The sequence below is a fragment of the Mobula hypostoma genome, chromosome 6 (genome assembly GCF_963921235.1).
Source record: "Mobula hypostoma chromosome 6, sMobHyp1.1, whole genome shotgun sequence".
NCBI lineage: Eukaryota > Metazoa > Chordata > Chondrichthyes > Myliobatiformes > Myliobatidae > Mobula > Mobula hypostoma.
The window spans coordinates 9971210-9995100 of record NC_086102.1 but is presented as its reverse complement, the minus strand read 5'-3'; the positions used below and the strand labels follow the sequence as shown (position 1 = coordinate 9995100).

At 44.4% G+C, this 23891-nt stretch overlaps 1 protein-coding gene across 2 annotated transcripts in view; it reads left to right on the top strand.

Annotated features, from left to right (window-relative positions):
• Positions 1 to 23891, top strand: part of tmprss15 (transmembrane serine protease 15) — a 101822-nt gene that overhangs the window by 57757 nt on the left and 20174 nt on the right. For both annotated transcript variants that reach the window (XM_063050272.1, XM_063050273.1), the window contains exons 11-18: positions 237 to 387; positions 8880 to 9024; positions 12639 to 12728; positions 15751 to 15876; positions 16207 to 16347; positions 19381 to 19491; positions 22530 to 22662; positions 23390 to 23482. In XM_063050272.1, the coding sequence (XP_062906342.1) occupies positions 237 to 387; positions 8880 to 9024; positions 12639 to 12728; positions 15751 to 15876; positions 16207 to 16347; positions 19381 to 19491; positions 22530 to 22662; positions 23390 to 23482 (990 nt within the window). The remainder of the gene's footprint in view (positions 1 to 236; positions 388 to 8879; positions 9025 to 12638; positions 12729 to 15750; positions 15877 to 16206; positions 16348 to 19380; positions 19492 to 22529; positions 22663 to 23389; positions 23483 to 23891) is intronic.

Here is a 23891-nt window from a genome sequence, read left to right as displayed (position 1 = left end):
CATTCTTTTAAGCCTGCCTGGAAGCTGATTCCGAAATGGAATGCATGTATCAACATGAGAGAAATCTGCAGCGAAATGGTAGAAAACCATTGGATTTTGAAGAGCCATCATGAGTGTAACAGAATGAATGCCCTGCTCAGGTGATGACTGAATCTGTGATTAGTTCTCAAGCTCATTGCATTGGGGGAATATTCTACGCATCCTCCTGACACCTTCTCATTGTCTCCATACCCCAGGTACCACATGTATGGAAGGAATGTCGCCAGACTATGGGTTTGGATCACCATCAATCAGGTCGAGTCGTTTATAGCGTTCGAGAAGGAAGGAGATTACGGGAATCAGTGGAACTATGGGCAGCTGACAATCAATGGAACTACATCGGTCTGGGTCAGTCTCTTCCAGGGATGCACCGTAATGGTCACGAGTGTATCGGTATCACTAGCATGAGCAGTTAGCGTAACCCTTTACTGTGCCAGCAATTAGTGATGGGGTTTCAATTCGTGCCACAGTCTGTACGTTCTCCCTGTCACCACGTGGATTTCCTCTGGGTACTGTGGTGTCCTCCCACATTCCAAAGACATATGGATTAGGGACAACACAAACACCTACGTCAGGATGCTGTTCATCAACTATAGCTCAGCACTTAATACCATCATTTCCACAATCCTGATTGACAAGTTGCAGAACCTGGGCCTCTGTACCTTCCTCTGCAATTGGATCCTCAGCTTCCTAACCAGAAGACCACAGTCTGTGCGGACTGGTGATAACATCTCCTCCTCGCTGACAATCAACACTGATGCAGCTCATGCAGCGTGCTTAGCCCACTGCTCTACTCTCTCTATACCCATGTCTGGGCATAGCTCAAATACAATCTACAAATTTGCTGATGATACAACCATTGTTGGTAGAATCTCAGGTGATGATGAGGGGGTGTACTGGAGTGAGATATGCCAACTAGTGGAGCGGTGTTGCAACAACAACCTGGCACTCAAAATCAGAAAGAGGAAAGAGCTGATTGTGGACTTCAGGAAGGGTAAGACAAAGGAACACATACCAATCCTCATAGAGGGATCAGAAGCGGAGAAGTGAACAGTTTCAAGTTCCTGGGAGTCAAGATCTCTGAGGACCTAACCTGGTCCCAACATATCGATGTAGTTATAAAGAAGGCAAGACAGCGGCTGTACTTGATTAGGAGTTTGAAGAGATTTGGTATGTCAACAAATACACTCAAAAACTTCTATAGACGTACCATGGAGAGCATTCTGACAGGATGCATCACTGTCTGGTACGGAGGGTGGGGATACTGCACAGGACCAAAAGAAGCTGGAGGGGGTTGTAAATTTAGTCAGCCCCATCTTGGGTACTAGGGTACTAGGACATTTTCAAGGAGTGGTGTCTCAGAAAGGCAGCGTCCATTATTAAGGACCTCCAGTGCCCAGGGCATGCCCTTTTCTCACTGCTACCATCAGGTAGGAGATACAGAAGCCTGAAAGCACCAACTCAGCGATTCAGGAACAGCTTCCGAACTGAAGTGACAGAGGAAAGGGAGGTTGACTTACAAATAGAGAAAGCTTTCAGAAGGGGGAAAGGAAGGATGGGCAGGTGATAGAGAAGGGATGCACTCAGACCAGTGGTTTGAGAGATGTCCATTTTAATGCGAGGAGTATTATGAACAAAGAAGATGAGCTTAGAGCGTGGATCAGCACTTGGAGCTATGACGTTGTGGCCATCACAGAGACTTGGATGGTGCAGGGGCAGGAATGGCTACTTCAGGTGCCAGGCTTTAGATGTTTCAGAAAGGACAGCGAGGGAGGCAAAAGAGGTGGAAGTGTGGCACTGTTGATCAGAGATAGCGTCACAGCTGCAGAAAAGGAGGAAATCATGGAGGGGTTGTCTATGGAGTCTCTGTGGGTGGAAGTTAGGAATAGGAAGGGGTCAATAACTCTAATGGGCGTTTTTTATAGACTACCCAATAGCAACAGGGACATCGAGGAGCAGATATGAAGACAGATTCCGGAAAGGTGTAATAATAACAGGGTTGTTGTGGTGGGAGATTTTAATTTCCCAAATATTGATTGGCATCTCCCTAGAGTGAGGGGTTTAGATGGGGTGGAGTTTGTTAGGTGTGTTCAGGAAGGTTTCTTAACACAATATGTAGATAAGCCTACAAAAGCAGAGGCTGTACTTGATCTGGTATTGGGAAATGAACCTGGTCAGGTGTCAGGTCTCTCAGTGGAAGAGCATTTTGGAGATAGTGATCACAGTTCTATCCCTTTTACCATAGCATTGGAGAGGGATAGGAACAGACAAGTTAGGGACGCGAATAATTGGAGTAAGGGGAAATATGAAGCTATCAGGCAGGAACTTGGAAGCATAAATTGGAAACAGATGTTCTCAGGGAAACAATGGAAGAAATGAGGCAAATGTTCAGGGGATATTTGCGTGGGGTTCTGAGTAGGTACATTAAAATGAGACAGGGAAAGGATGGTAGGGTACAGGAACCATGGTGAACAAAGGCTCTTGTAATTCTAGTCAAGAAGAAAAGAAGAGCTTATGAAAGGTTCAAAAAACTAGGTAATGATGGAGATCTAGAAGATTATAAGGCCAGCAGGAAGGAGCTCAAGAATGAAAGAGCCAGAAGAGGCCATGAGAAGGCCTTGGCAGACAGGATTAAAGAAAACCCCAAGGCATTCTACAAGTATGTGAAGAGCAAGAGGATAAGATGTGAGAGAATAGGACCAATCCAGTGTGACAGTGGCAAAGTGCGTATGGGACTGGAGGAGATAGCAGAGGTACTTAATGAATACTTTGCTTCAGTATTCACTACGGAAAAAGATCTTGGCGATTGCAGGGATGACTTGCAGCAGACTGAAAAGCTTGAGGATGCAGATATTAAGGAAGAGGATGTGCTGGAGCTTTTGGAAAGCATCAAGTTGGATAAGTCACCAGGACCGGAAGGGATGTACCCCAGGCTACTGTGGAAAGTGAGGGAGGAGATTGCTGAGCCTCTGGCAATGATCTTTGCATCATCAATGAGGATAGGAGAGGTTCCCGAGGATTGGAGGGTAGAAAACGTTGTTCCCTTATTCAAGTAAGGGAGTAGAGATAGCCTAGGAATTATAGACCAGTGAGTCTTACTTCAGTGGTTGGTAACTTGATGGAGAAGATCCTGCAAGGCAGGATTTATGAACATTTGGAGAGGCATAATATGATTAGGAATAGTCAGCAAGGCTTTGTCAAAGGCAGGTCGTGACTTATGAGCCTGACTAAATTTTTTGAGGATGTGACTAAACACGTTGATGAAGGTAGAGCAGTAGATGTAGTGTATAGGGATTTCAGCAAGGCATTTGAAAAGGTACCCCATGCTAGGCTTATTGAGAAAGTAAGGAGGCATGGGATCCAAGGGGACATTGCTTTGTGGATCCAGAACTGGCTTGACCACAGAAGGCAAAGAGTGGTTGTAGATGGGTCATATTCTGCAAGGAGGACGGTGACCAGTCACGTTCCTCAGGGATTTGTTCTGTGACCTCTACTCTTTGTGATTTTTATAAAGACCTGGATGAGGAAGTGGAGGGATTGGTTAGTAAATTTGCTGATGACACAAAGGTTGGGGGTATTATGGATAGTGTGGAGGGCTGTTAGAGGTTACAGCAAGACATTGATAGGATGCAAAACTGGGCTGAGAAGTGGCAGATGGAATTCAACCCAGATAAGTGTGAGGTAGTTCATTTTGGTAGTTCAAATATGATGGCAGAATATAGCATTAATGGTTAGACTCTGGGCAGTGTGGAAGATCAGAGGGATCTTGAAATTCAAGTCCATGGGACATTCAAAGCTGCTGCACAGGTTGACTCTGTGATTAAGAAGGCATACAGTGCATTGGGCTTCATCAACCATGGGATTGAGTTTAAGAGCTGAGAGGTAATGTTGCAGACATATAGGACCCTGGTCAGACCCCGCTTGGAGTACTGTGCTGAATTCTGATCGCCTCACTACAGGAAGGATGTGGAAGCCATAGAAAGGGTGCAGAGGAGATTTACAAGGATGTTGCCTGGATTAGGGAGCATGCCTTATGAGAATAGGTTGAGTGAACTCGACCTTTTCTCCTCGGAGCGACGGAGGATGACAGGTGACCTGATAGACGTGTACAAGATAATGAGAGGCATTGATCATGTGGATAGTCAGAGGCTTTTTCCCAGGGTTGAAATGGATAGCACAAGAGGGCGTAGTTTTATGGTGCTTGGTAGTAGGTACAGAGGAGATGTCAAGGGTAAGTTTTTTATGCAGAGATTGTTGAGTACATGGAATAGGCTGCCAGCGACGGTGGTGGAGGTGGAAACGATAGGGTCTTTTAAGAGACTCCTCGATAGGTACGTGGAGCTTAGATATATAGAGAGCTATGGGTAAACCTAGGTAGTTCTAAGGTAGGAACATATTCGGCACAGCTTTGTGGGCCGAAGGGCCTGCATTACTGCATAGTACTGTAGGTTTTGTATGTTTCTATGTTTCTTCCCCTCTGCCATCCCATCCGTACATGGACATTGAACCCTTCAACACTACCTCACTTTTTTAATATATATTATTTCTGTTTTTTGCACAATTTTTAATCTCAACATACATGCGTATACTGGAATTTATTAATTATTTAATTATTATTATTATTATTATTATTATTATTATTATTATTATTATTATTTTCTTCTATATTATGTATTGCATTGAACTGCTGCTGCTATGTTAACTAATTTCACGCCACATGCCACTAATAATAAACCTGATTCTGATTCTGATTCCGGTTTAAAATGTTGCTACTGAACGCATGCGACAGCTCACTGGTAGTTCAAAAGGCAAGAAATATGACTAAAAACATTACTAATAGCACCTTTTATTAAGTAAATTGTGGTAAATTATCACAGCAAACAATGGAAAGGTGAGAGAACGTGAACAGAATTCGGGGGGTGAATCGTGCTGGACATTACAAGATCGACACAGATGGAGTGAGCCATCCGGTGAGGAGAAGGCGAGGCAGAGAAATTTCGATGCCCGTACATTTGTTCGGGATGCGAGGTTGGATCGCTCTGGGTGTTGAGCCGATTTGGAGAAATCAAGAGTGGCTTCGTGCTGGGCAGTGAAATCTGGGCCCAGAGCAAGTCACTGGGTGGATTTTTCTAGGCCCGGACCCTTTTCCTGCACCAGTGCCTAGATCCCAATGCAAGGTACAATCCGCTGTTTGGAGGATTTAAACGATATGCTGGAAAGACGTAGCATTGGGATCGGAGGCAAGAGCCAATATTGCTTGCTCTCCCACGATGTTCACTCCTCTCTCCATGGGCACTGAGGCAATGAAGACAGTCCCAATCACTGTGTTCCATGCCCACTGATATAATGGACTCATACGGAGGCTTGGGCCTACTCCGAGCTGCTCCAGGGTTTGGATCTAAGGACTCATTTTGGTTTGGAATGTTGCTCGCTTCTGTTGTTTGAATGATCTGTGTTTATTTTCCCTTTATCTGCGCAGTAGGTGTTGGTGTTTTTTTTTATTTGGGTTCTTTGAAATCTTTGAGTTGTGGGCATGCTATGTTGATGCTGGAAGCATGGCAACACTTGCAGGCTGCCCTCAGCACATCCTCGGACTGTATTGGTTGTTAACACAAGTGCCACATTTCACAGTATGTTCCAATGTTTTGATCTACATATGACACATAAAGTTAATCTTTATCCTTAACGACTGTACAATTATCAAATCTCCCACCAAGCAGAAGTAGGGTGGGGGGGGGGGTGTCGTATTGACTACAAACTAATTTTCACCGGCCACTTCAATAAACTGGCTGTAAGGCAAGGTCAGAGCTTGATGACCTGCAGTAGATTCAGAGAGATTATCTTTACTTGTCTCAGAAAAGGTAAATAAAACAAAGATAAATCTAATCTTTCTCTTGACCCAGTTTCTCTCATGATACATCATGATTAATAGCTGTCCCATTTCACTATCCCATTCATAAATATCACAGCATTCCTCAAGGCTGTCATATGCCTTCTTGACAACCGTATCAACTTGAGCAGCATCTTTGAGGAATCTATGGATCCCTCTACACTAGTGATCACCAACCTTTTTAAGCCCAAGATCACCTACCTCAACCTTAGTGAAAGGAAAGATCTATCTACTAAATCATTTAGAGAAAAAACAGCTCAGATTGTACTTCCAATTTGAGGCCTTTTATATGGGCTAAATGTATTTGAATTGTACAAAATACTTTTGTCAAACTTTCAAATTAGTTCAGACAAGAAAACACTGTAGCTGGCATATCAAACAGGCCATAGCTGTCTTTCTTTAAGAATATTACAATACTTCACACCTTTAATTCTAAGCTTCATTATTTAGTTTTATTTCAACACGAAAAATAAATGATTAAAAATTGACTGTTGCACTCAGTGTGATGACTGGGGCTAAATAATTTCTGCTAGTTCCCTGAAATTTGGCTCATAACTACAGACAGCCAGTCTGAGACGATCTGTGAGGTGTCTGTCAGTAAGAGAGCTCCTGTACTTAGATTTAATAATTTTCATCCGTGAAAATGCAATTTCACACAGATAAGTTGACCCGAAGTAGGCACTGACTTTTAGTGCACATGCGGTGAGATAAAGAAACTTCTCCCTGCTGACATGCCCCCAAAAGTCACCGTCCCCTGATCTTGCTTTAGGCTTGATGTCATTTTGCAAATCAATTATTTCCATTTCAGAATCACTTGGCACACCAAATACTTGCTGGAGTTTGGCTGCTATCCGTTCTATATCAATCGGCAGAAATGGGTTTGACATAAATGCAGCAATATCTTTCATGACATTTAACTCCCCAAGGTGCCGATCGAACTCTATTGACAGTGTGTCTGTGAGCACAGTACTGCTCAGGGCGAAAAGCATTTTTTTCCTTGATGGCTGGTAACATTTTTTCCAAGTTGGGAAAGTGTGTCAGCCTCCCTTTCTTTAAATTTGAAATCCAAACACCGAGCTTGGCCTTAAACGCATTTACTGCGCTTATCATGTGGGTTAGGTGTTGGTCTTTTCCCATGAGCTCGTGGTTAAGTGCGTTTAATTTAGCCATTATGTCTGTCAGAAACGCTAAATCCAGTAGCCAGGCATCACCTGACAGCTCCTCGTGCTCCTCGTTTCTTGTTGACAGGAAAGTCTTTATCTCAGGCAGCAAGTCAAGAAATCGTTGCAGCCCTTTGCCGCGACTCAACCACCGAACATCAGTATGAAGAATTATGTCTCTGTAAGCGGCATCGAGTTCATCCAATAACACCTTGAATAAGCAGTGCTGAAGCGCTTTTGCTCGAATCAAGTTTATCAGTTTGACCACCAGTGTCATTACATGAGAAAAGTCCACGACCTTCCCAGCCAAGGCCTGCTGATGAATCACACAGTGATAATCCAGGAAGCTGGGAAAATGAGGGTCATTACGACACAGTGCTATAAAACCAACGCGCACACCGCGCATTGCTGGGGCCCCGTCAGTAGTAAATGCCACCAGTTTATGAATGGGGATGTCATTTTCACGGATGTATTTTTTAAACTCATTGTAAATATCCTCACCTCTCGTTCTTTCCTTTAATTGCAAAAGAGTGAGGAAGTCCTCCTTTGTTGTAAAATCCTGGAAAGCCATTCTGACAAATACAACAAGCTGAGCTGTTTGCATTACATCCAGGGATTCATCGAACTGCAGTGAAAAATATTCACAGAGTGACAAGTCCTTTAACACTTGTCGATCCACGTCCTCTGACAGTGATTCTACCCTCCTTGTCACTGTTGCAGAGCCAAGCGGTATATTAAGTATTGCGGTTGTGATGTTGCTTTTGATTTTAAAGTCATTAAAAACAGTCTCTGCGGTAATGGCCATTGCTTCCTTGAATAAATCGCCATCTGTAAAAGGCTGCTTGTGTTTAGCCAAAAGGTGACTTGCACGAAATGATGCTTCAATAGCAGCCTGTTTTGAGCAGCATGTTTTGTGAAAAATGATTGCTGGGCCTTCAACCCCGATTTCAGCTCCTCAACTTTCCTGGCACGAATTGTGCTCTTTGGGGGGTAGGTGTCTTTAAATTTCTGGTGATTGGTGTTGTGGTGCCGCTCCAGATTCCCTCTTTTAGTCAGTGCTTGTGTTTGGTGGCACAACATACATACACACTTGTCTTTCACCAAGGTAAATAGAAATTCCGCTTCCCATTCTGGATGGAAGTTGTACGTTTTCGCCTTCTTTCGTGGAGCCTCCGCCATGCTAGCTAGCTACCTTGCAGGATATCACGAGTGAGTGCCGTTTATTGATGTTTGCGACAGTCTGTACTCTTATCTGATCTGATTGGTCACTTTGATGCAGCACAAGCTACACTGAAAATGCGGTGCATGGCGAGGGAACTATACACACGTGCGCACTGGGCAGAAAGAACGGAACTAAACCCCCGCAACCCGGAAACAATCTCTCTTTACAAATAGTCTTCAATAGCAAAAATATTGCTATATTACCATTATCCTAATTAGTATTACTTATTTTTATAATGCTCACATTACAACAGTACTTGTGTATTTATTTTTCTTTTTTTCCGGGATCGACTGGGAAAATCTCAAAGATCGACCAGTCGATTGCGATTGACGGGTTGGCGACCCCTACTCTACACTGTTAAGAGACCTGCCATTAACCCTGCCGTCAAATTTGACTTTGCATTGCTAATGGCCTCATACTTTTCTGGGTTCACCTCCATATCTGCCTCTTCTCATCCCAGCACTGCATCCAATCAATGATCCAATGCAATATGTGACAACCTTCTGCTCTATGCACAACTCTGCCAACCTTCATTTATAACGAGCCTTTCTGCTTGCTCATTGCCCAGGTCGTCTTCGAGGTTACGAAGAGTAATGGGATCCAGTCTGAGACTGCACTGGATGACATTTCCCTCACAACCGGGGCCTGCAAAGACAGCGGATACCCTGAACCAACAGCAAAACCAAAGCCCACGCCACCCCCAGCAGGACCCAGTGAGTGCCAGTGTTATTTCTGTGGGATGTCTTTCACAGACAAGGTGCTGTTCTTTTAGAATCAGAATTAGATTTAATATCACCTGCATATGTTGTGAAATTTGTTCTTTTGCAGAAGCAGTATAGAGCAATATATATAAATAAAATACCTGTAATTTACAGTAAGTACAGAAAGTTAAATTAAATAAATAATGCAAAATAAAAAGAGAGGAAAAAAGTAGTGAGTTGGTGGTCATGGGTTTGTCCATTTAGAAATCGGATGGTAGAGGCTAAGAATCGGTTCCTGAATCGTTGAGTATGTACCTTCAGGCTCCTGTACCTGCTCCCTGATGGTAGCAATGAAAGAAGAGCATGTCCTGGGTGATGGGGTCCTTAGTGATGGATGCGACCAATCTGAGGCATCTCTCCTTGAAGATGTCCACAGGGAGCTCTGCTTTGCCCCAGCGGAATCCATACTAGCTTGGATAAAGCATTGGCTAACTGACAGGAGGAAAAGTGTGGGAATAATGGGAACCTTTTCTGGTTGGCTGCTTGTGACCAGTGGTGATCCACAAGGACGAAGTGAGTCCTGACGAAGGGTCTCGGCCTGAATCGTCAACTGTACCTCTTCCTAGAGATGCTGCCTGGCCTGCTGCGTTCACCAGCAACTTTTATGTGTGTTGCTTGAATTTCCAGCATCTGCAGAATTCCTGTTGTTTGTACAAGGTAGTAGGTGATAGGTGAAACCAGGAGATGGGGAGGGGTGAAGTAAAGAGCTGGGAAGTTGATTGGTGAAAGAGATAAATGACTTGGGAATGGGGAATCTGATAGGAGAGGACAGAAGGCCATGGAAGAAAGGGAACGAGGAGGAACATGAGGGAAGCGATGGGCAGGCAAGGAGATGGGGTGAGAGAGCAAAATGGGAATGGGGAATGGTGAAGGGGGGGGCTCCTTTATTGGAAGTTTGAGAAATCGATGTTCATGCCATCAGGTTAGAGGCTGCCCAGAGAGAATATAAGGTGTTGCTCCTTCAACCTGAGTATGGCTTCATCGCAGCAGTAGAGGAGGCCATGGACTGACATGTCAGAATGGGAATGGGAAGCAGAATTTAAATGGGTGGCCCACTGGGAAATCTCACTTTTTCTGGCGGTTGAAGTATAGGTGATTGGTGAACTGGTCTCCCAATCTACGTTGGAGCCACACCAGGAGCAATGGATACAGTAGATGACCCCAACGGACTCACAGGTGAAGTGTCCTCTCACCTGGAAGGACTGTTTGGGCACCTGAATGACCGTGAAGGAGAAAGTGTAGGGGCAGGTGTCGCACTTCATTGCCACAGGCAGCTGTGGAGCCCAAATCTCTGAGTATATTTAAGGCAGTGGTTGATAGATTATTGATCCCTCAAGACATGAAGGGATACGGGGAGAAGGCAGGAGATTGGGGCTGAGAGGGAAAATGGATCAGCCATGTTGAAATGGTGGGACAGACTCGATGGGCCAAATGGCTTAGTTCTGCTCTTATATCTCATGGTCTTATTCACAATGGTGGTGTGGGGAATATCAGCAATTTATGTCTATAATTGTGCTGTGATAATGGCCAGGTCCACTGAAGTTTAGATTCAGATTTAACCTTATTTATCGCATGTACGTTGAAACTTACAGTGAAATGTGTCGATTGTGTGAACAATGAATGATGTGCTGGGGTCCATCCGCAAGTGTCACCACACATCCTGGCACCAAGAACAGTCCCACCCTGGAAAAAGCCTCTTGCTACCCACGCAATCTCAGCAACTTCTCATCTTTCTTCTCTATCAAAAATATCTACTAATTTTAGAACATAAAACATTGAACATTACGGCATAGCACAGGCCCTTCAGCCCACAATGTTGTGCCAACTTCTTAACCTACTCCAAGATCAATCTAAACATTTTCTTCTGGCAGCTTGTCCAAATAAGTGCCACCCTCTGCATGAAGAATTTGCTCCTGAAGGTCCTTTGGAATATACTCCCCTCTCAACTGAAACCTATGCCATCTAGATTTTGATTCCCTATTGCTGGGAATAAGACTGTGTGTATTCATCCTATCAGCGTCCTCATGGTTTTATATACATCCATATCGTCAACTCTCAGAATGAAGTCCTAGCCTGCCCAATCTATCCTCATAACTCAGTACGTCCAAGTTCTGGCAACATTAGAAAATAGGATGTAGGAAGTACAGGCCCTCCAGCCCATAGTGTTGTTCCAAACTTTTCAACCCACTCTAAGATTGATCTAACCCTTCCTACAGAGCTCTCCGTTTTTCCAACTAAGAGTCAGGTTAATATCACTGGTATATGTTGTGAAATTTGTTATGTGGCAGCAGTTCATTTCAATACGTAATAATAAAAATGGTAAATTACGGTAAATATATGTACTGTATATAAAGTTAATTTAATTAAGTGGTGCACAATGAATAAAAAAGTAGTGAGGTACTGTTCATGGGTTCAATGTCCATTCTGATATCTGATGGTGAAGGGGAACAAGCTGGTCCTGTATTGTTGAGTGTGTGCCTTCAGACTCCTCTACCTCCTCCCTGATGCTACCATCAGCGAGGAGTTACAGGGTTTCCCTCTACTACCACCCCTGGCTGGGCAACCACACACCTACCACTCTCTGACTTAAATAATTTATCTCCCACAACCCCCTATGCCCCTCCAATCAGCTTAAAATATCTGCCCCTCATATTAGGCCTTCTCAGAAATCTTTTCACAATCTTTCCAATTTAATCATGACTTCCCTATTACAGGATGCCCGAAGCTATACACAGCACACCATGTACAGCCTCACCATGTTTTGTACATGGTTCTCTGTTTTCTCTTGTTCATCCAATGAAACCCGTCACAATGAACTGAGAAAGCAGAGAGAGTTTCAGTGTACTCCTCATCCTCGGCCCTCGGTAATGTACTGGAGTGGCCCTAGTCTGTTGTACTCACTACTGGCATGGGGCTTAAACCTTCAGCCAGCTAGTTCAGAGGCAAGATGATTGCCCAGAGAGCAAATCATAAACACAAGAGATGCTGCAGATACTGATCCAGAGCAACACGCACAAAAATGCTGGAGAAAGGTAAGATGCTGAGTTTCTCCAGCATTGGGCATGTGATACTCGGCGAGACACTGCAATTAGCATATCGCAAGTGGTTCTCTTGGCAAGTGGAGTCATATGCCCATCAAAATAGAGTCCTCAGGAGACTGAGAGGGATTGAAGGCAGATGCCTCTTGAGGGAAACGAAGGGTCTGTTGCCACTGTGGCTAGGCCCAATGGCCAGAGCTCCAAGTCCACAAATTTCTGTGAGCCTGCTGGGGAAGTTGAAGGCCCAATGTCTACCAATCGAGTCTGAGCATGGCCAGCATACTAAGTTGCCGTCGGAATGTGTGGCAATGCTTGCAGGCTGCCCACATGCAATCCTTGGTTGAATATGGTTGTTGACACAAGTGACGCACGTCACTGTATGTTTCCAGGTACACGTGATAGTAAATCTGAGTCTGAACTTAATTCATTTTTGGGATCTGGTGTATCTGGAATGGCCCTGGATATATTGACCATCTTTTGGTAATGCTATGTGCGCTGACGTTTACAAACCAGTTCTCCTTCCTGCAGCTGACTGTGGCGGTCCACTGGAACTGCGCGAACCAAACACTACCTTCAGTTCCGTCAATTACCCCAGGAAATACGTGAATAGGGCATTTTGTGAGTAAAATTCTGCTTCTGTCTCTGCTGTTTTTGCCTTTTATTCACTTTGACAGGGATATTATATTTTTGAATTACAGTTCAGTAACAGGCCCTTCTGGCCCAATTAAAACACGTGACCAATTACCCCTACTGCTTATGCTTGGACTTACAGAGGGCCTTCGAAAATGGGGCCGCACATGAGGCTGCTTAACAAGCTACGAGCCCATGGTATTACAGGAAAGAGTCTAGCATGGATAAAGCAGTGGCTGATTGGCAGGAGGCAAGAAAAAAAATGGGAATAAAGGGAGCCTTTTCTGGTTTGCTGCTGCTGACTTCTGGTGTTCTACAGGGGTTGGTGTGGGATGAAGTTAGGAGGAAGGGCAGGTAGTTTTTGAGGAGATAGAGAGGCTACGGAAGGATTTAGACAGATTAGGAAAATGAGCAAACAAGTGACAGATGGAATGTAGTGTCAGGAAGTGTATAGTCGTGCACTTTGATAGAAAAAAGTGAAAGAGTAGACTGTTTTCTAAATGGAGACAAAATTCAAATGTCTGAGGCACAAAGGGATTTGTGCAGAGTTCCCTAAAGGTTAATTTGCAGATTGAGTCAATGGTGAGGAAGGCAAATGCACATTATCACTCATTTCAAGAGGACAAGAATATAAAAGCAAGCTTGTAATGTTGAGGCCTTATAAAGCACTGGTGAGGCCTCAGTTGGAGTATTGTGAGCAGGTCTGGGTCCCTTAAAAAGGATGTGCTGAAACTGGAGAGGATTCAAAGGAAGTTCACAAAAATGATTCCAGGATTGAATAGTTTGTCATATGAAGAGGATTTGGTGGCTCTGGGCCTGTAGTGACTGGAATTCAGAAGAATGAGGGGTGACCTGATTGAAGCCTATCGAATGTTGAAAGGCCTCAATAGAGTGGACGTGAAGAGGATGTTTCATATGGTGGGAGCACCTAGGACAGGACGACACAGCCTCAGAATAGAAGGACGTCCTTTTAAAATCGAGATGAGAAGGCATTGTATACTTAAGGTAAAGGCTGATAGATTCTTGATTGGTTTTGGCATGAAGGAATACAGGGAGAAGGCAGGAGATTGGGACTGAGGGGAGAAGTGGATTAGCCATGCTGCAATTATGGAACAGACCTGATGGGCCAAATGGCCTATTTCTGCTCCTATATCTGATACAAACACATGCGTTTGGAACGTGGGAGGTAATTAGAACACCCAGAGGAGACTCACACAGTCATGGGAAGAGCATACAAACTTTTTACAGATAGTGGAGAATTGCTGATCACTGGTGCTGTAATAGCGTTACACTAACCACATACATATTGTTTGGAGATACAGCATTGTAAATGGCCCTTCTGGCCCAAGGAACCCGTGCCAGTCAATTACACCTGACGGGCCAGAAATTCTGTTTCTGTGCCGTACTTTTTTCTGACTGATTAACCTACTGACCTATACGCCTTTGAAATGTGGGAGGAAACCAGAGCACCCAGAGGAAACTCACAAGCATATCATGCAAACTCCTTACAGTCAGCAGTGGGAATTGAACCCCGATCAGTAATCAGTGGCACTGAAATAGTGTTACGCTAAATGCGTGCAATTTTTTTAGAGATGCAGCAGGCTTTTCTGGCCCAGCAAGCCCAACAACACACATGTCATTGACTAACCTGCTAACCCCTACGTCTTTAGAATGTGGGAGGAAACCAGAGCACCTGGAGAATGAGCACCTCCACTCCATCAGCAAAAACTGGCACCTTCCAGTGGCCAAAGATCTTAATTCCGCTTCCCATTCCCATTCCAACATGTCCTCTTGTGCCATGATGAGGCCACTCTCAGGGTGGAGGAGCATCACCTCATATTCCATTTGGGTAGCCTCCAACCTGTTGCATGAAAATCGGCTTCTCCTTCTAGTAAAAAAAAATTCCCTCCTCCTCCTCCTCCGTTTTCCCATTCCCCACTCTGGCCACATACCTCTTCTTACTTGCCTATCACCTTCCCTTAGTGCCCCTCCTCCTTCCCATTCTCCTATGCTCCACTGTCCTCTCCTATTAGATTCCTTCCTCTCCAGCCTTTTACCTACCTGGCTTCATCTATCACCTTCTAGCTGTCCTCCTTCCCTTCCCCATCCCCAGCTTTTTTATTCTAGCATCTTCTCCCTTCTTTCCAGTTCTGAAGAAGCGTCTCATCCCAGAAGGTTGACTGTTTACTCATTTCTATAGATGCTGTCTGACCCACTGAGTTTCCCCAGCATTTAGTGTGTGTTGCTCTGGATTTCCAGCATCTGCAGAATTTCTCATTTTTATGAAGGAAACCCACGCAGTCACGGGAAGGTGTGCTCTGCTACCGTCATCAGGTTGGAGGCTGCTCAGATGGAATATGAGGTGTTGCTCCTCAGTCCAAAATGTCAACTGTTTATTCATCTACATACATGCTGCCTGACCTGCTGAGTTCCTCCAGGGTTTTGTGTGTGTTACTCCGGATTTCCAGAATCCACAGAATCTCTCCTGTCCATAGAAGAAAAAGCAGAAATTGTTAGACATACTCAGCAGGTCCAGAAGCAACCATAGAGAGAGAAACAGGGTTAATATCTCAGCCTCATTTGGAAAATGCCGTCTAATACACAGAAATAATCGGCATCCCACAGGGGTATTCTGATATTGTGACAGTGTCCACAACCTTTGAAAGGCTGGGTAAGCTAGTGTGCTTTTCCTTGAAGCAAAGGAGGATGAGAGGTGACTTGATAGAGGTATATAAGATGATAAGAGGCCTAGATCAAGTGGACAGACAAGAGATGTTTTCCCAGGGCACTGTCGTGCATTTTTTGTAACTGCATCAACATATTGAGTCTAGGATAGATCCTCAGAGACGTTGACACTCAGGAGCTTGAAATTTTTCGCCCTTTCCTCAATGAGAACTGGTGCGTGTTCCCTTGTCTTACCCTCGTCTCACACTGTACTAGTCTCCTTTCACTGAATTCTCTGGCAGTCCAAGCGCAGACATCCTTTAAGCTCTTTCATTCTTCATCGCAGGTACCTGGAATTTAATTGCAGACAAGGGGAAAAATATTCAGCTCCACTTCGAAGACTTCAGTTTGCAAAATATTTTTGACGTGGTAGAAGTCCGAGATGGAAGAGGAACAGATTCTCTCCTGATGGGTAAAAGGAATCGAACCATTGTTTCTTGGATCCTTTTGAACTAGTAGCGCCTAAACTGTCATAGAGTTAGTACAGTAATAACTGTTAGCAGCACGCCAGCTGTAAGATCAGGGATGGCCATTCTCCTTGACATAGTACAATAGTTACAGCTAGCTCTCACTTACGCAGGCAGTAACTGTGGTGTCAGTATTCCCACTGGCCACTAGATGTCTCTGCAGTACCACATTCAGAAATCTCCCAACCAGCAATGAGATCATTTCCCCAATGAAGATTCGAGCACTCTGCTGTTAAACATGACATTAACCTTTCTTTTTCTGCCTCTGATTCCAGGTGTATTCACTGGTGAAGGACCATTTGGTGATCTCTTCTCCACCAAGAATGAGATGACAGTCTTCTTCACCACGGACCAGTCAGTAACTAGCAGAGGATTCCAGGCAAACTTCACCACAGGGTATCGATTGGGACAGCCAGGTGAACAATTCTTCACTGCACTCCTGTGTCACTGGGAACAACTGTCCCTTTCTCATTCGTTTCTGCAGGGACATGGTGAATTCAGACTTGAGGCTCTGTATACATTTCCGTCTCCTTGCCTAAAATGAGAGGCACTGGAACGATGATGGATTCTGGGAGTGGTGGGTTCTGTATGTGAAGGTGTAGTGCATGTGGTCTGGTGGCAGTGCACAGCATGACACAGTACACAGATGTTCATTGAGTCCAGGACTTGTACAGCACAGAAACAGACCCTACGGTCCAATTCGTCCAGTCCAGCCTTTATGACCTCCTTCATGAATACCACTTGTCCATACCAAGGCCAGGTCTATTTGTGCCTGACTAAACGTCTCATAGTAGTTGTATCACAGTCCACTACCTCCTCTGATAGTACATTCCAGATATCAGCCAATATCTGTGTCATAAACATTCCCCTCAGATCATCTTTGAAACTCCTTCCTCTCAACTTAAATCAATGCCCTTTTGCTCTTCCATGGGATAATGATTCTGACTCTCTGTGCTTATTATACGAGGGCTGATTGATAAGTTCGTGGCCTAAGGTAGACGAGTCAATTTTAGGAAACCTAGCACATTTATTTTTCCTACATTTACACACTTAGTCCAGCAGTCGTGGAGCATACGGATCCCTTCTTTGTAGAAGTCGGTGCCTTGGACCTCCAGAAGTGGTCCACAGCAGGGGTGATTGATAAGTTTGTGGCTTAAAGTAGAAGGAGATGAGTTATTAACTTCAAACTTTCTGCATTTTCACTTAAAGAGTTGAACTGCACGTGCATGTAACAAGAACTGTATATCTCATCTCCTTCTACCTTGGGCGATGAACTTATCAATCACCCCTCATAAGTGATCCCTCTACAACCATATGATATAGCAGCAGCATTAGGCCATTTGGAGCATCGAGTCAACTCCACCATTCTGTCCCTTTCAACCCCATTCTCCTGCCTTCACCCCATAACCTTACTAATCAAGGACTAATCGACCTCTGCTTTAAATATATCCAATGACATGGCCTCCATAGCCAAGTGGAATTCATTGTCCACAGAGGATTCACTATTCTTTGGCTAAAGGAGTTTATCCTCATCTCTGTTCTAAAGGGTGACCCTTGTGTTTTGAATTGCGTCCTCTGGTCCTCAACTCTCCCACTACTGGACCACTTTACCTAGGCCTTTTATTAAGTTTTAATGAGATTCCCCTCTCCCTACCATTCTTCCAGACTCCAGCAAGTACTGGACCTGAGACATCATATACTCCTCATACCTGAACTGCTTCATTTCTGGGATCATTCTTGTGAAGATGCTCTAGACTCTCTCCAATGTCAGCATTTCCTTTCTTGATAGTGGGCCCAAAACTGCTCACAATACTTCGAATGCGGTCTGACCAATGCCTTATAAAACCTTAGAATTACATTCTTGCTTTTATATTCTAGTGCTATAATTGCATTTGCTTTCCTTATCTCCTGTCTTCTCCCTGTGTTCCTTCATGCCCTGAGTAATCAAGAAGCTGTCAACCTCAGCCTTAAATATACCCACTGACTTGGCCTCCAAAGCTGCCTGTAGCAAGGAATTCCACAGATTTACTACTCTCTGGTTAAAGAAACTCCTCCCTCGTCTCTGTTCTAAATGGACTTCTCTCTATCCTGAGGCTGTGCCCTCGGGTCCTAGACACCCACCATAGGAAACATCCTCTCCACTTCCGCTCTTTCGAGGCCTTGCAAGGTTAAATAGGTTTCAGCCAGATTTCCCCCTCATTCTTATGAATTCCAGAGAGTACAATCCCAGAGCCATCAATTGGTGTTCACCTGGTAACCCTTCCATTCCCGGAATCATTTCGTGAACCTCCTCTGAACCTTCTCCAATGTCAGCACATCCCTTCTTCGATAAGGGCCCCAACATTGCTCACAAATGAGGCCTCACCAGCGCTTTATAATGCCTCAACATTACATCCTTTCGATTAAATTCTTGTCCTCTTGATACGAATGCTAACATTGCATTTGCCTTCCTCACCACAGACTCAACTTGCAACAGGGAACATTTGCTCGGATGCAGAGGATGTGGGAAAGAGGCATAGATCAAGCAGGCAGACAGTATCTCTTTCCTAGTGGTGAGATGTCAAACACCAGAGGGCATGCAATTTAAAATGAGAGGGAGTATGTTCAATGTAAATGGGAGGGGCAATTTTTTACACAGAGAGTAGTGGGTGCCTGAAATGCACTGGCTGGGGAGGTGGTAGAGGCAGATACATGAGGGACTTTTGATAGATGTTTAGATAGGCACATGATTGTGAGTAAAACGGAAAGATATGGACGTTGTGTGGGGATTAGTTTAGTTACTCATTTGATTACTAATTTAATTGGTTCAGCACAACATTGTGGGTTGAAGGGCCTGTTTCTGTTCTGTATTGTCCTATGTTCTATCTTCTTTTTCATCTCGATGGGGAGAGATGGGGGGGGGGGTAAGGGGCCAAGAGGTGGAAGAGGTTCTGGGGATGGTGGATGAAGTGATAGGTGGAAGAAGAAAAGGAGAAAAGAAGAAGGAATCTGGTAGGACAGGAGAGTGGACCATGGGAAAATGGAAAGAGGATGAGCACCAGAGGGAGGTGATGGGCTGGTGAGAAGAGATTGGTTCAGAGGGGGGCCAGAATGGGGAATGTATTATGTCCCGAAACACCTCTTGGAGCATTCAAAACTTTGGAAGTATAGGCACTGCTGTAATGTAGGAAATGCAGCCAATTTGACAAGTTCTGCAGCAAACTCCCATGAGTGCAATTAGGCAGTGCAGGGTCATTGGGCCAGAATGGCCCGTTACCGAGCTGTATCTCCAAATGACTAAGCTCTCCATTCCGTTAACTAGTAGGTTCAGAGTGACCTGGTTGACCTCTTTATGTGGGATTGTGTTTTCAACACATCTACTCATCCAGGCAGACGATTTTATCCAAAGTGGAATTTTGGTTTTGAGCTGATGTTTCCCATCCTAATATCTCAGCTCTCTGTCTTTGTAGACCCCTGTTCTACGGCTGAATATCAGTGTCGGAATGGTCAATGTCTCGCCATGGGAAAGCTTTGTGATGGCCGGCGAGACTGTGAAGATGAGTCTGATGAGGAGCACTGTGGTAAGAGGATCTAGACTTCTCTCAGATACCTTGACTTGTCAGATCAAGGGGACAAATTCCTGTGCATCCACATTCCAGAATCTCATAATTGTTGGGTCGTTACCAGATTGAAAGAAACTATTTGGGCCATTAAGCCCATGCCAGCACTCTGTGCCTTGCCCCCTAGGCCTGAGTTGATGTAGCAGTAGTATCACTCTGTGAGAACAGCCCCATTCTCTAGTCAATCTTACTGCCCAGCTCTTTCTCCACTGCCTCCCAGACTGTACTGAGGGATACATGGGGTTAGTTTAGGAACACCATGCCTAGGTGGAAGATCAGCCATGATCTTATCCATCATGAAAGACCCCCATCACATGCCCACTTCTCATTGCTACCATCAAGGAGGAGATACTGGAGTCTGAAGCACACACTCAATATTTCAGGAACAGCTTCCTCTCCTCAGTCGTCAGCTTTCTGAATGGACAATGAACCCATGAACATTTCCTCAGTATTGTTTCCCCTCTCTTTTTGTGCTAATATTTCAATTTAATTTTCTTTTTTATATATACTTGTAATTTACGGTTTTTACTTTTACATATTGCACTGCACTGCTGCCACATAATAACAAATTTCATGATTTATGCTGTGATATTAAACCTGATTCTGATTCGGACGACTAGACAGAAGAACGGAAACAATCAGCCGAGTGGATTGTTCCTGCTTCTCTTCCTCTTTTTTTGTTCTCCCTCAACATTCCGTTTGTCAGTTCCTCCTGTAAACTTCCTCTCCTTCCACCAACCTTGCAGCCAGTGCGTTTCATGTTCGAGAAGCAGAACATGCTGGAAATATTGAGCAGGTCAAAAACGTCTGCAGGAAGAAAAGGAGAGTTTATGTTTCAGATCTGACAGCTTCACTGGAACTCAGACCATAAGACGTAGGAGCAGAATTAGGTCATTCGGCCCATCGAGTCTGCTCTATCATTGCATCATGGCGGATTTATTACCCCTCTCAATCCCATTCTCCAGCCTTCTCTCCGTAACTCTCGACACCCCGATTAATCAAGAACCTATCAACCCAGTGACGTGGCCTCCACAGCCATCTGTGGCAATGAATTCCACAGATTCACTACACTCTGGCTGAAGAAATTTCTCTTCAGAGGGGTTCCAAGACCAAAATGTTGGCTCTATGTTCCCCTCCATAGACGCTGCCTGACCTGCAGAGTTCCTCCAGCGTTTTGTGTGTGCTGCTCTGGATTTCCAGCATCTGCCGAAACATTTGTGTCATTGGAACTCAGAATCAGATTTAGATTTATTTACTACATGTACATCAAAACATGCAGTGAAACGTGTCGTTTGTTTTAACAAACAGCCTACCATAAGGATATGCCGGGGGGCAGTCCTCAAGTGTCACCTCATATTCCAGCGCCAACATAGCATTCCCACAATTCCCAGCAGGAAAACACAGGACACAACAAGGAGCAAACACCAACAGCAAAAATAAACCCAACTAAGTATCTTAAAAACCTCTAATGTAGCTGCCTCTACCGCCACCCCTAGCAGTGTGTTCCACGCATGCACCACTCTCAGTGTAGAAAGCTCACCGCCGACCTCCTCCGATCCCATTAAAGTTATACCCTCCAGTATTAGCTATTTCAACCCAGGAAGAAAAAAGTGCTGGCTGTCCACTCTGTCAATGCTTCTTAATGGCAGCATGGCTTGAAGGGCCTATTCCGTGCTATATCTCTCAATAAGTAAATAAATAATTCATCTTATTACCTCTATCACCTCATCTTCTTTCACTTCAAACAGAAAGGCCCTAGATTGCTCAACCTTTCCTCAAATGAAATGCCCTCTAAAACAGGCATAATCCAAAGTTCAAAGTAAATGTATTATCAGAGTACATATATATGTCACCATATATAGCTCAGAGATTCGATTTCTTGTGGGAAAACTCAATGAACCCATAATAGAATAATGATCGTAATAGGATCAATGTATCAATGAAAGACTGCACCAACTAGGGAGTTCAACCACTGTGCAAAAGACAACAAACTGTACAAATACAAAAAGAAGGCAATAATATATTATATAGGCATCCGTTAGCCTCATGAGACCATGGATTTGCGCCTTGGAAGGTTTCCAGGGCGCAGGCCTGGGAAAGGTTGTATGGAAGACCAGCAGTTGCCCATGCTGCAGGTCTCCCCTCTCCACGACACCAATGTTGTCCAAGGGAAGGGCATTAGGACCCATACAGCTTGGCACCGGTGTTGTCGCAGAGCAATGTGTGATTAATTGCCTTGCTCAAGGACACAACATGTTGCCTCAGCCAAGGCTCGAACTAGCGACCTTCAGATCACTAGACGAATGCCTTAACCACTTGGCCACGCGCCAACACATACTGAAGCACTCCCCTGATGCCGTGACCGATAAGAGGGTGGTGCTAAGAGATCAATTTATAGAGGGGATCCGGGATCCTTCCCTCAGAAGGGAGCTCCACGGATTCGTGCGGGGCCACCCTGGGTCCTCAATGATGGAAGTGAGGGAGGCAATAATAACAATAAGTAAATAAGCAATAAATATCAAGAACATGAAGAGTCTTTGAAAGTGAGTTTATTGGTGTGGGAACATTTCAGTAATGGGGCAAGTGGAGTTGAGTGAAGTTATCCCTTCTAGTTCAAAAGCCTGATGGTTGAGGGGTAATAACTGTTCCTGAACCTGGTGGTGTGGGTCCTGAGACTCCTGTATCTTCCTTTATCATGGCAGCAGTGAAAAGAGAGCATAGCCTGGATGGTGTGGGTCCTTGATGATGGATGCTGCTTTCCTGTGATAACGCTCCTGTATGTGTGTTCAATGGTGCAATTTCTTGTGGTCTTGAGTGTACCTCATATAGGATGAGAGAGATGGAAACTTGCCCAGTTTCCATCAAGAATTGTCTGTTTTCATGGTTCTCCTACCGCAATGGCCAGAGGGAAATGTCTTCTATATCGAAGAACATCTGGAGGGTTTTGAAAATGGTCATTGTCCTGTATGACAGACAAGGCTTCTTGTTCACTATTGCAGTGCGTCTGTTCAATGGTTCTCAGAGCAGCGAAGGGCTGGTGCAGTTCAAGACAAACAATGAGTGGAGTTCGGTGTGTTCAGGCCATTGGACAGAAACATTGTCAAACTCCATATGTCAGCTGTTAGGTTACAGGTAAGACACACATTCCCCTCATTAACACCCTGTTTTCTGGGATTATTTTAGTAGCTTTCCTATACAACAAAAATGATTTGCTTCTTACAGCTTCCTTAAAGTTCATCAGGTCAAGTATTCTATTCCACAAGCATAAGACTCTTGGGACCCTTCATGAGGAATTCGACTGAAACATTGCCTATTTACTCGCTCCATAACAACACACACGAAGTGCTGGAGGGACTCAGCAGGTCAGGCAGCATCTATGACTTCCAGTACTGTATCAGGACTGTCGACTGTTTATTCTTTTCCTTAGATGCTGCCTGACCTGCTGAGTTCCTTCAGCATTTTGTGTGGGTTGCTCAAGATTTTCAGCATCTGCAGGATCTCCCACCAATGCCGGAAGAACTTAACATGCCAGGCTGCATCTAGGAAAATGAATAAACAGTGGATGTTTCAGGTCAAGGCCCTTCATCGGGACTCAAGATGAAGGTTCTCAGCCTGAAACATTGACTGTTTATTGATTTCCATAGATGCAGCCTGATGCTGAGTTTCCTCCAGCATTGTGTGTGTGTGTTGCTCTGGATTTCCAGCATCTGCAGAATCTCTTGTGTTTAGAATTTGACAGGCATGTGAGTTTATTGTAGAGAAATATGTGGGGAATGGTTTTAGAGGGATCAATCTGGGCCATTCCTATGTCGTAGGAAATATGAAGCGTTAATTTTAAGCTTCTTTTTCATTTCGACAGAAACAGCAATGAAACATCAACAATTCGTGACCTGAGCAATGGGTCCTTTGTACTGGCGGTTAATACAAGCGGAGGTTTAGATCTTATACCGAGGTATTTCAAATATTTTTAAATCTTCAAGGGGATGAGGGAATCAAATTTATTGCCTATCTGTAATTGTTCTTGAGAAGATGGTGGTGTGCTGATGTGGGGTGGATGTGCTGATTTATTGATAATGAATTAATAGTTGAGATATGTCCAACCTTTCTTACTTTTTATCTACTCAGAGACAGAATCATTTATTTATCACATGTATGTCAGAACGTACAGGAGATGAGTCATTTGCATTAGCAACCAATACAACCTGAGGTTGTGCTGGCAGCAGCCTACAAGTATCTCCACACCTTCCGACACCAACATAGTATGACCACAGTGTTCATCAGAACTAGCAGCAGCAACGACAACAACAGAACAACGGCGACAGAGCAAACACAGCCACACAAACCCCTTTACTCGCCCATAT